Here is a 12,878-nt window from a genome sequence, read left to right on the forward strand (position 1 = left end):
AACTTACAGTACTTGGCTCTTCCATTCCCCCCCCCCCCCCCCCCCCCACCTTTTCACCATTCCCCATTCCTGTTTTCCTCTCACACCTTCTCTTCTTACCTGCTCATCATCTCCCTCTGGGCACCTCTCCCCCTTCTTCCATAGTCTTCTGCCCTCTCCTATCAGATTACCCCTCCTACAGCCTTTAATCTCTTTTACTGAACAACTTCCCAGCTTTTTACTGCACATCTCCCCATTTCCTGGGTTCACCTATCACCTGCCACCTTGTACTACCACCTCCCCTCCCCCCACCTTATTCTGACTTCTTTCCCCTTTCTTTACCAGTCCTGATAAAGGGTATTGGTCCGAAATGTCAGTTGTTTATTTCTCACCATAGATGCTACCTGACCTGCTGAGCTCCTCCAGCATTTTGTGCATGTTGCTTTGGATTTCCAGCAACTGCAGATTTTGTCTTGTTAATGTCTTGTCTTGGCTGTTAATGGTAACGTATTTCACTATGTTTCTATGCACATCTGATAAATAATCTGAATCTGAAACTTGTACTATAGACTGCCAACAAATTTGATTTAAGCTTTCAGCAGTAAAATATGGTAAATTACCAGATCGAAACCACAAAACAAAAATCAATGTACTATTTGGCAATTTGGTGTAGGTGAGGTTTCTTGCTCCCTTGTATACTTAAATTTTATTTTCATTTTGTTGCAGCAGACTCTGCTCCACCATGCAATGATAGTCGATGGACACAGAAGTGGCAGTCTTCAAGACCTCTGAGGAGAACCAGCCTCTCCCTGAGCTCTGGATTCTGGCATGCTACAGGCAGGCACTCAAGCCGACGTCTGTTAAGGGCTATCCCACGGCAAGTAGCTCAGACTCTTCAGGCAGATGTATTATGGCAGATGGGACATACAGGTAAGTATAGAACATTATGTATGCAAGTAAACAATCTGATGTTTGATAGAAGCTTAAATGAGACTTGGTTTTTGACAGTTCCGACATGATCATTAGATATTTATTTTTGTAGGTGCAATTAGTAATTTTTCAGCTGTGCAAATTTGCTGCAGAGAATAGTATTAATGGAAATGTTATAATTAATGTTATGTAAATCACTATCTTCATAAACTCAATATTTGAGTAAATCTATATTTGGAAACTTGTAAATACACTCTTGGCTATAAGGAACTCATTATGTTGGAAACCCGATCTAAAACTAGTTTTGACTGACCCATCGGTCTTGAGTTTTTAAAAGATGTTATATATTATGCTAATTGTTTGATTTTAAGAGCAATTTGAGCACAAATAGAAGTCAGTTAACATAATCTGAACAAACACTTGTGAAATATGGTGACAAACCTGCCAAATATTTGGGATTCAGTTGGCTTTGGTTAGCATTCCTCCACTTACTGTAACTAGCTTTTCTTTTCATCAGTACTTCATGAAAAAAAATCTATATAGTGTAGAAATCTAGTTTGTGCACTAGAGTCAGTTGTGTTAATTATTTCTTCATTAAAGAGGCTGGACAAAAGGCCCTAGCTGTGATCTTAATATGAAATGCTTAATAGATTCATCAGTAATTTCGGTGTTAAATTGTCTTTAATTGTTTATTAGTGAATTCATTGACTTAGAATAAAAGGTAATCTACATAAAGATAGTTAATATATAATTTCTGTTGGTGAAGAATTTTTTATGCCAAAATATTTGTCATTTCAAAAGAGGCAGTCTGTTTCCTAGAAATGTGGGGTTGTGGCGACCCACTTTTCTGCGCAGGCGAATCGGCTCACAAATAGCCAGTGCGCGGGGGGAGACTTTGGTAATGCACCTCTGATGTCATTTCCGCCCGGAGAGGGCGGGCGCTAGGGTTTAAATGCCAGCGCCGCGAAGTTTGAATAAACTAGTCTCGAAACGACTTACCGACTGCGTGTCATTATTTCAGCGCTGTGTGTAGCTCATCGCTACAGGGTCATCTATAGTTAAAGTGTGTATATGTCTGTGTGTTTCCTTAGATCAGTAATGTTTGTAGCCCACACATTTATTTTAGCACAGTGTGGCTGGATCACTTGATCACAGTTGTGGGGTTGGTTCTTTGCAGTTCTTCACCCTGTGAATACAGTCAAATGAATGATCTTAAAAGCTGTAAATTATTTGACTTTAAATTACTGGTAGATTGTGAAACCTAAATTGCTTTGAAACCCGTTCAACTTGTATCAATTACTATGTTAAATCCAATTTTTCACCTTTGCATGCCCCAGAACAGGTGTAGCAGATTTTCTATCTCAAGTTAAAAGGACCTTGTGAATTTGTTCTGTTCATATGAAGGCTTGTCATCTCCACTACTGTCTTCCATGGACACTTGAATCATGTGTAGTGCTTTTTCTGCCTACAATATTAACTATGTAAAGGCTACTAATAAAGTTCCTGAAGACAGCTGCTCAGTTACCTGTTTACTAGAAGAACTATACCCAGTATTTGATTTATTTTAATATACTCTGTCTTTACAGACTACTTGGCAGATAATTCCATATTTTTAACATTCATTTGCCTTAATTTCCATTTCAAGTCATCTTCTGGTAATACCAGTTGTAGCTTATAGCAAGCAGCAGCAGAGATCATAGAGTTATATAGAGTGAAAGTTGCTCACCATTGACGTTCTGCTGATCAAGTTGTTGCTACAGTAACTTGGTCTTTGTGTTAACCAAAATAAAACATGCATATTTATATAAATGCCATGGAAGTCTTTTATATGAGGCGGCCAATGCTTGTACTCTTGCAATTAAGGATGGGTTGTGGGTGGGGTTCATTATTGTAGGTGAGTGGCTCAGTGAGTCAGACTGTCCACATTTGGGACTGTCTTAGTGGGAAAAAATACAGGCTCTTATAGTTTTTCTGAAAGCTAGTCATTTAAAAAAGAGAGAATTTTGAAGCACTGCAGCTTCTGTTCTGTACTTTAGGAGCTAAAACCCTAAAGGCAATTCAAGAAAAAAAGTGTTTATCTGTTAAATAGCTGGCTGCTCACAACTTGTCTCTTGAGTACAGATATATTTTCCACTCCCCTAAGTTAGGAAGTAAGATATGCTTCCAGTCCTCATAGTAGTCACCATACTTCACAGCTTTGTCTGAAAATCTTAATATATATGTGCCTCTCTTGCTTGTGGGTCAATTAGTGCCTGAATGAATATACCCAACACCAGAATGGACATACACAGGGAAATCTGCAGATGCTGGAAATTCAAGCAACACACACAAAATGTTGGTGGAACGCAGCAGGCCAGGCAGCATCTATAGGGAGAAGCGCTGTCGACGTTTCGGGCTGAAACCCTTCGTCAGGACTAACTGAAAGGAGAAATAGTAAGAGATAGTAGTCTCGGCTCAAAACGTTGACAGTGGTTCTCCCTATAGATGCTGCTTGGCCTGCTCTGTTCCACCAGCATTTTATGTGTGTTACCAGAATGGGCATGCATTGTTTAGATTTTCTGTTTGACGAATTCTCTTTTTAATATTTTAGGTGCTGGTGTAAAAGTAGCAGTGTTTGATACAGGACTTAGTGAAAAACATCCTCACTTCAAAAATGTAAAGGAACGAACCAACTGGACCAATGAGAAAACCTTAGATGATGGTGTGTACACTTGAATTCTACATCTATCAGCAATTTTAATAGGCATTTCTCATTCAGAATATCATGTGTCACTAGCTGAGATTTGCTGGAATTTTGGGCCATTTCTTTTGTGCCCATTAGTAAGTTTTATTTTAAGAAAAAGTTTAAAGGATACTGACTATTTTTCTGCACTGCATTATTTTAAAATTTACTTGATTGAAAAATGCTAACAAAAAGTTCATTTTTGTCCATTTCATAGTTCTAATTGTAGTCAGCATTTTATCTCAGATTGGTATGGTTTGAGTAGATTCATAGAAGGCTATGATCTTATAGACTAACAACCTTAATTTGTGAATAAGGCAAAGTTGTATTTGAGGATTAGTAGCCATTGTTATGAGTGTCAGACCAAGAGATCAGATTTGTGGTTGATGCAACTACAAAGAAATTAATAAAATTGCCTTCCCCGCAGAGAAAGAGGAGCAAAACAAACTGATATATTGTGGTGAGTTACAAGTGGGAGATTTTCAGTCTCTTATGTTCCAGCAGAGTTCTTCAGAAAATCATATGGTATATTTTAACAACCGAAGTAATAACTGCTTTTGCTAAATTATCGGTGTATATTTTCCATACAAATTCTCTGTTTTGGTAGTAGTTTTAGTTCTTAGCAGTGGAAAAATTGGGTCATCACCATTGTCACTAATATCCCAATCAGAGATAACAAATATGTGCACTCATTATGACTTTTCTGGTCATAAAACCAATTTTCCAACTTGCATGTTATCAGGGAAATATCAAGAAACTGACTTGTGCACATCTCTTTCCTACATCAAATGTACCATTTGTTCTTGTTAAGTTATAATACAGCCTTGTGAATGGCTGCATAGAATTTGTTCTTTGCATGCTTTCGTTATCTTATTCTGGGAGTTCTTAGTTTTGCTCAGGAAGATGTCATGGGCAACAAATGACAAAGACCAAGTCCCTGATCTTGGTGCAGTCATGTTGATTCAGCTGTCTGTTATTGTTCATTCTCAAAGATAATACAAATGCAGTGAAGAAGGAACTTAACTGAAATTAACTGAAGCTGCACTTTTTATCGTTTTTTTCTTTATTCTTTCAACTGAAGTTCTGCTCTAGGCTTGCTGTCAAATACGTGTTGTCCTTTTCCCATTATTGTAGAGCATTCTGAGATGTTGCTTGCATGGTGTTACGTTCCCCAGTAACCGGGTGACTTACCAGCAAAGATAGAGAGGTCCGCTGAAGCCTGGTGCTACTATTTTCAAACGTTTTATTTATAAAGGGGCACAAACGTATGGTTAATACAAAACATTCAGATCATATACATCGTCAAAACTCAATCTAAAGCACAGGTGTAGTAATAATCAATCAAAAATGAGCTCTATCGTTGTCTAGGGGATACTGAGTCCAATTGGATATAAGAGTCACTCAAAGTCTGCAGGCTTCCCCGTTTCGGGGACCGCTGGCATTTCACGTGTTGGAGAGAGAGAAAAGGAACACTTGCCTGTCGTCCTTGCGAAGTAAATCCCTGCTGTTAGTTAAAGCGGTTTTTCCTTTTGGGTCCAGCCACAGACTCCCGATCCGGAATCTAACGCACGTGGCTTCCTTCAGAATGGCTTCCCGCTCCGACGGGAAGCGCTATCGTGTCTTCTTCGTGTGTCTCCAAGGTGCGTCTGAGGCCCCGCCTCGGCAGCCCACCCTTTATCTGGACTGGCAGGGTTGTAGATGTCAATCAGGATGGGGGCGAGGCAATCTTTCCCCCATCACCCATCTCACATTGCCCTGAGGGTTTGCACGTATTCCAGTTCCTTATTCCACAAAGGTGTCTCCCAAGACAATGGCTATGTCCAAGGCTTTTGTCTTGCTGAGCGACCAGCCCACATTCCAAACTGTAAGGCTCTCTCTCTCTTGCGATTCTCACAAAGGAGGGGGCTGAGGTCATGACAATGGAAAAGCAGAAGCATAGTGGTCAAGTTACTGCACTAGCAGCCAGAATTTGAGATTGTTGATCTAGGGTCATGGGAAATTTAATTTCAATACATTAAATCGAGAAGTTTATTGTCTCAATAATAATAGCCATAAAACTGCTGGATCGTTATTTTAAAACAATCTTCTTCTTTGAAGTCCTTCAGGGAGGGAAATCTGCTGACATTGACATCAGAGCAAATAATATTGTTGACTATTAATTGCTTGGTTCTGCAGTTGAGGATAGGCAATAAGTTCTGGTATTACCAGTGCTCTTCTGAGCAAATAAGTTGAAAATCTAGTAGTGCTGTGGAGATTTTTACATAAAATAGCTATCTCATAATCCAATTTTCTTTATAAGCTATTAGGAGTAATATGCCTTAAGTACTGCCAATAAGGTATGAAATTTATAAACTAGATGTACTTGTCAAGGGGGCTAAAAAAAAAATAGAGTTGAACTGAAAATATGCTCTAGGTCCAAGGCTCATTTTCTTTTAAGAACCTTCTCCAAGTGGATCTCGTTTGTAATAGAACTAATTGTTAGTTTTATCCCTTCTTTTGTTGAAATAATCCTGAAACATATTCACAAGCATGAAAACATTGCAATTTCATTATTGAAATTTTATCAAATTTAATGTATTGACTAAAGCAGTTATTGTGCATTTGAGTTTGGCATTGAAAATAACAATGTAGTTTAGCACTGAAAAATTTGTAAATTGAACAAGCTGATTACTTATTTTCTTTAAATCTAATCAAAACTAACAAAGACCATTTTTGCACATCTCCTAATGCCACCAGAGAGTTAATCACATTGTGGGACCAGAGTTGCCACAGGCCACAAAACTGGATCAACACGTACAAACAAGCTGGATGAACTCAGCAGGTCGGGCAGCATCCGTTGAAATGAGCAGTGAACGTCATCCTGACAAAGGGTTTCGGCCCGAAACTTTGACTGCTCATTTCAACGGATGCTGCCCGACCTGCTTGTTTGAACACGTTGATTTGACCACAGCATCTACAGAGTACTTTGTGTTCACAAAATTGGATGATTTGCCAGCTTTCATTCCCTGAATTATGATATTGGCACTTCATCATTTGAGGATTTTAGCATTCTGATCATCAGCTTTGTTTATAACATTAAACTTGAGCTCCATTAGCTGTTTTATTGCTGCTCTGGCATCATTGCCAATAGGTGGGTGGAACTATAAAGAAACAAGAATGAGTTGTCAGTTATAGAAAAGACAAAAGCTTAGGGAGCACACACAAAATACTGGAGAAACTCAGCAGGTCAGGCAGCATCTGTGGAAATGAATAAACAAATGACATTTCGGGCCGAGGTCTTCTTAGGACTCAAAATCTTAGACATTCTAGATTTACAACATATTAAAGTCAGCTGGATAAATAGTTACTTAAGATGGAAATGACCATTATTTTATGTTTGAATCTGATGCAGCAATTCAAGGCAAATGTAAGGTGTAGGTTGTTTAATTAGAGTTGGCTGCAGCTGTCATTAGCCGATTGTTCTTTTCCCAGCAAACAATCAATTAAATCACATTCATTCTCTGCAAAGTTAGGTTTAAATTCCTTTTGCAGACTTTCTTAGGTATTTTGCAAAGACTTAGGTATTTGTAGGGTCAGTACTACATCTACAGAAAACATGTGGCATCAATTTTCTTGTTTCTGTTACAATTATTCTTTGGTTACAACTTTTTGAACATGCACTCTGTAATGCAAATACTATAAAAATGTATTTTATAATACAATTTAGGTTTGGCTATGTATTGCTTAACTTTATTAATATTAACGTGATTCTCATGCTTAGTGATATGATTTGGATTTTGTCACGCAATTTGAGAAGTTAGAAGGTTCAGGAGAAAATTTGTTAATCTGAAACATTAACTCTGTTCTCCTCAGGTGATTGATTTGTTGTGTCTTTCCAGTTCTTTTTTAATTTGCTTTCCAGACAAGATTCAGTTTTCCTGGAAACTATTCTTGTACTCACTATTCTTGCACTTGCAATTCTGGAACTTTATATAAAATATCAGGCACTTCAAAACTGAGTTCTAATTCCCTTCAAAACACTCATTTTGAGATGTGATGTCTGTTAACAGTGATTCAGTGCCTAGAAAAAGTATTCACTCCCCTCCCCTTAGAAGTTTTCATGTTTTATTTTACAACATTGAATCACAATGGATTTAATTTGGCTTTTTTTGACACTGATCAACAGAAAAATAGCATTTCTTGTCAAATTGAAAACAGATCTCTTAAAAAGTAATTTTTTTTACAGATATAAAACACAAAATAATTGATTGCTTAAGTATTCACCCTGCTCCTTTAATAAGTCACACCAAATCATCATTTGTGCAGCCAATTGGTTTTAGAAGTCACATAAGTAGTTAAATGGAGAACTGTTTTTCAAGACCCGTGTGCAGCCAAGGTGTATCAATTGATTATAGTAAAAATACACTTGTACCTGGAAGATCCAACTGTTGGTGAGTCAGTATCCTGGCAAAAACTACACCTATGATGACAAAAGAACACTCCAAGCAATCCCCCAAAATGGTTATTGAAAAGCACGAGCCAGGAGATGCATACAAGATAATTTCCAAGGCACTGAATATCCCTTGGAGTATAGTTAATCATCAAGAAATGGAAAGAATATGGCACAGCTGTAAATCTGCCTAGAGCAGGCTTTCCTCAGTGACCGTGAAAGAAGGAGACTAGTGAGGGATGCCACTTAGAGATCTGTGACAACTCTGAGTAGTTTCAAGCTTCAGTAGCTGAGATAGGAGAGACTGCGCATACTACTGTTACCTGGGTGCTTCACCAGTTGCAACTTTACGGGTGAGTGACAAAGAGAAAGCCAATGTTGAATAAAAAATTCACATGAAATCTTGGCTAGAGTTTGCCAGAACGCATGTGGGTGACTGAAGTCAGCTAGAAGAAGGTTCTATGGTCTGATGAAACCAAAATTTTGGCCTTCAGACTAAACGCTATGTTCGGTGTAAGCCCATCACCACACATCATCAAAAAAACACCATCCCTACTGTGAAGCATGGTGGTGGCTGCATCATGCTGTGGGTATGTTTCACTACTACAGCAGGCCCTCAAAGGCTTGTGAAGGTAGAGGGTAAAATGAATGCAGCAAAATACGGGGAAATCGTGGAGGAAAACCTGATGTGGTCTGCGAGAGAACTGTGACTAGAGAGAAAATTTGTTTTCTGGCATGACCCCAAGCATAAAACCAAAGTTACCCAGGAATGCATTAAAAACCACAAGGTTAATCTCCTGGAGTGGCCAAGTCAGAGTCCAGATCTCAATCCAGTTGAGAATTTGTGGCTAGACTTGAAGAGGGCTATTCACTCATGATCTCCATGCAATCTGGCAGATCTTGAGCAGTTTCGTAAAGAAGAGTGGGGAGAAATTGCAGTTTCTAGATGTGCAGAGTTGATAGAGACCTATCCACAGAGACTGAAGACTGTAATTGCTGCCAAAGGCGCATCTACTAAACACTGACTTGAAGGGGGTGAATACTTGTGCAATCAATTATTTTGTGTTTAATATTTGTAATTAATTTAGATCATTTTCTATAGATCAGTTTTCACTTGAACATAAAAGAGTCTTTTTCTGTTGATCAGTGTCAAAAAAGCCAAATTAAATCCACTGTGATTCAATGTTGTAAAACCATAAAACATGAAAACCTCCATTGACAGACTTCAATACATGTAGTTCAAAAGACACAAATGGGAGCAGGGTCAGGCCATTTAGCCCTTTTGAGATTACTCTGCCATTCAACAAATTCATCAACAATCTTCAAACACTATTTTCCTGCTTTATCCCCAAATACTTTAATTCCTGTACAGTTCAGAATTTTTTTTAATGCTGTGAATGCAGTCGATACTGATATGGGTAGAAACTCTCAATTTCTGAGTGAAGAATTTTATGTTCATTTAAGTCCTAAATGCCCTGCTTACTTTTAGACTGACTGCTAATTCTAGATTCCTTCCTTAGGAGATATGTCTGCCTTGCACTGACTCTTTTGAGTCTGCTGGGAATGTTACACATTTTAATGAGATCTCCCCTCATTCTTGTAAACTCTATATGGCGACACCTGGCCTATTTGACCAACTCTTCTTTGAAAGACATCCCACCTTCCCTGGAACCAGTCTGTGAGCCATCATAGCAATTATATAGATTTTTAGATTTTATCCTCAAAGGTAAATAATACTCCATTTGTGATATTACCAAAGACCTTTATTTTTGCTGTTAGACTTTAAATCCTCTAACCATAAATGCCAATATATTATTTGCCTTCCTAATTGCCTGTGCAACAGCATGTTAGCTTTTAGTGACTTGTATACAAAAGCACTTGGGTCCTTTCTGAGCATCAACGTTTTCCAATCTCTTGTTATTTAAAAAAAACACCAAATCTGTTTTTTCCACCAATATAGATAACCTTGCGTCTTTCTACGTTGTACTTCATTGCTATACAACTATCTGCATCACTTGACATCTTCATCAATGCTCTCATTCCCATTTAGTACTTTCATCATTGAATGTTGGATACTGCATTTGGTTCTGTCAGCCAAATTGTCTGGACTGTGAATAGAAATAAACTTGTTTTGCTTATTCACAGATGTAGGCCATTTGACCCATGGGGTTCATACCAGTTGCAGCAGAGCAATTTCATTGTATGATATTCTATATCCCTTTCTACCCATGGCTCCTTACTTCACTGTAGTCCTCCAGTTTATTCCCACTCTGTGTTCACTAATTCCACTTTGATTCTTTTTTGACATTAGAGCAACACTAAGGGCTAATTTACAGGAATGTTTACATTTAACCTACCATATTCTATTGATAAATTTGCATGGCTGTTGGTAGGATTGCAATGCATGGAATCTAGACAGAGCATAAACCATACATAATTGTCCCTGTCTCTGCATTGATATGTTATTTTGGTAACCTTTTCCTTGTAGTTTGCAAAAATGGTAAAAGTCATGCAGAAACCATTGGTTCAAATGTTACTTAGTTCCTTAGTGGAAAGGAACTATGACAGCGTTAATTTAAAAAAAAAGCTGGTATTGGTATGTTCTCAAGAGATGTGTCTCAAAAATGTGCTAATGCTGTACGAAGATATATGATTGTCTCATTGTTGGGTATGTCTTCTTTGGTAGTAGAATTTTAAGAAAATCATGCTTTTTCTTCTGTATGATCATGAATGATATCTGACAAATGTACTGATGCCATCTATGCTGATATCTTAATGTATTTTTGCTTTTCTGTTGACATTAGGCTTGGGGCATGGGACATTCGTTGCAGGGGTGATTGCTAGCATGCGGGAATGTCAGGGATTGGCACCAGATGCAGAGCTACACATTTTTAGAGTCTTCACTAACAATCAGGTAATGATTATTTTCTAACCGGTCATTGTAAGGGTTTGAGTCTGAGAAAAAGGGTTCACATTTTGATTATTTTTTCTGAATGAGCTGTAACTGTTCTTGTGGACTGAAAATTCTCCAGAAAATCTTTTAACTGAAGTATTATTTTTAACACATTGATAAAATACATTGTGGATAGTTTAATAAGGTATTCCTTAGGATATAGAATGCCATGTTATTCATTAGGTGAAAGTCATCTTTGTAAATTGAAGATAAACCCTCCAAAGAAATAGTTTTTTAAAAAACTCAGAAACTGAGGAATTATTGTGTATTGTATTTTGAAGAGCTCAGCTTCCAAAGTTTAATTACTGTATTTTTTTAACAAAGAACCTGATTACTTAAATAAAAGTATGAGCTGATCAAGTGACCCATGCAAATTGTCGTAAGTAAATTCATTGGTTTAAACTTTTTATAACTTGGATTAGCAGTAAAATACAGTAATTCCCAATTTCTGAATGTTTGCTTTAATTTTTCAGTTCAACGTCCTTTCTTGATTTTCAGGTCTTAAATTTTATTTACAAAGCTAGCTTTCACTTTATGAATAATTCACCACTCACAGTCTAGGAATACATTATATCAAAAAACTTGCAATGTGTTTTATCCTGCTTTTGATTTTAATGAAATTTCCATTAAAGCATTTTCCAAGAACATATTATTTTTGTAAATGAAGGAATGCTGTATTTTTAATGAAAGTATATCCTTTACATGGGTGTAACATCTCAGCTAAAAATCAATAGCTGGCTGGAGCACTTAAAATTCAGCTGGCGTCCAGGAATTACAGTCAGCCCTCCTTATCCGCGAATTCAACCAACCACAAATCATGAAAACCTGGAAGTGCACTTCCAGCACTTGTTGTTCGAGCATGTACAGACTTTTTTTTCTTGTCATTATTCCCTAAACAATGCAGTATAACAACTATTTTGCATAGCATTTACATTGTATTAGGTATAATAAGTAATCTAGAGATGACTTAAAGTATACGGGGAGGATGTTCATGGGTTATCGTGGATCGGGATTGAAAAAAATCGGAAGTTCTCTTACTAAGTAAGTCGGAACAGGTACATCCGGTATTATTTAGCGTCAGTTAGTCAAAGGTTTGCATTTGTATATAGTATATATTTTACCTTTCTATGCATATAAAACACTTAAGAAAGTTATCTTTCAGTGCCGGGTTTGGAAAGTTCCCGAGTTCAATCTAGTGACAGATCGCTATCGAGTGCGCACTCCACCGTGCCGGGTTGATGTAGAGGATCAAAAATCCAAAACCCAATAATTAAACCACTGCGTTGCTTAGTAATAATTGTAGCTTTCATCGGGGCACAGCCTTTCTCACTTTATCCTTTAAAATTGTTCCGATTGTTGACCGACGTAGCCTGTTTTCTAATGACCGATGGAGTTTCACCTCTTTCTGATTGCTTGATTATTTCCACTTTATTTTTAATCGTGATCATGATTATTTTCGTGAACAGAAACACTGCAGATTCAAATCTCTGCTGCTGGGTCCTAATGTCTGCTGCACTGAGACAGGTTAAATAAAGTTTTGGGTTCTGCTGGGTCCTAAGGTCCACCGCATTGAGACAGGTTGAATAAGGGACTTGAGCATCTGTGAATTTTGGTATCCGTGAGGGGTCCCAGAACCAATCCCTCGCGGATAAGGAGGGCCGACTGTACTGTAAATATAAATGTTGGCTTGATCTCTAATCACACAGGCTTGAGTCTGTATTCTTGCTAAATGTTTTGGAAACATTAGTTCAGTCATTTGCCTGCCGAAGCAACAGGTCTACAGCAGATGCTAACTTGTTGGCTCTTCACACAACTCTGAAACATCTGGACAGCAAAGGTGCATACTTCAGGATGCTCTTTATTGA

General features: G+C 37.8%; 1 protein-coding gene across 4 annotated transcripts in view; it reads left to right on the forward strand.

The window, feature by feature from the left end:
* Positions 1–12,878, forward strand: part of mbtps1 (membrane-bound transcription factor peptidase, site 1) — a 119,715-nt gene that overhangs the window by 34,528 nt on the left and 72,309 nt on the right. For 3 of the 4 annotated variants that reach the window (XM_073069779.1, XM_073069781.1, XM_073069782.1), the window contains exons 4-6: positions 706–909; positions 3,500–3,610; positions 10,865–10,974. In XM_073069779.1, the coding sequence (XP_072925880.1) occupies positions 706–909; positions 3,500–3,610; positions 10,865–10,974 (425 nt within the window). The remainder of the gene's footprint in view (positions 1–705; positions 910–3,499; positions 3,611–10,864; positions 10,975–12,878) is intronic. The other variant, XM_073069783.1, reaches the window with a different exon arrangement.

This window comes from Hemitrygon akajei, chromosome 17, assembly GCF_048418815.1.
Source record: "Hemitrygon akajei chromosome 17, sHemAka1.3, whole genome shotgun sequence".
NCBI classification, from domain to species: domain Eukaryota; kingdom Metazoa; phylum Chordata; class Chondrichthyes; order Myliobatiformes; family Dasyatidae; genus Hemitrygon; species Hemitrygon akajei.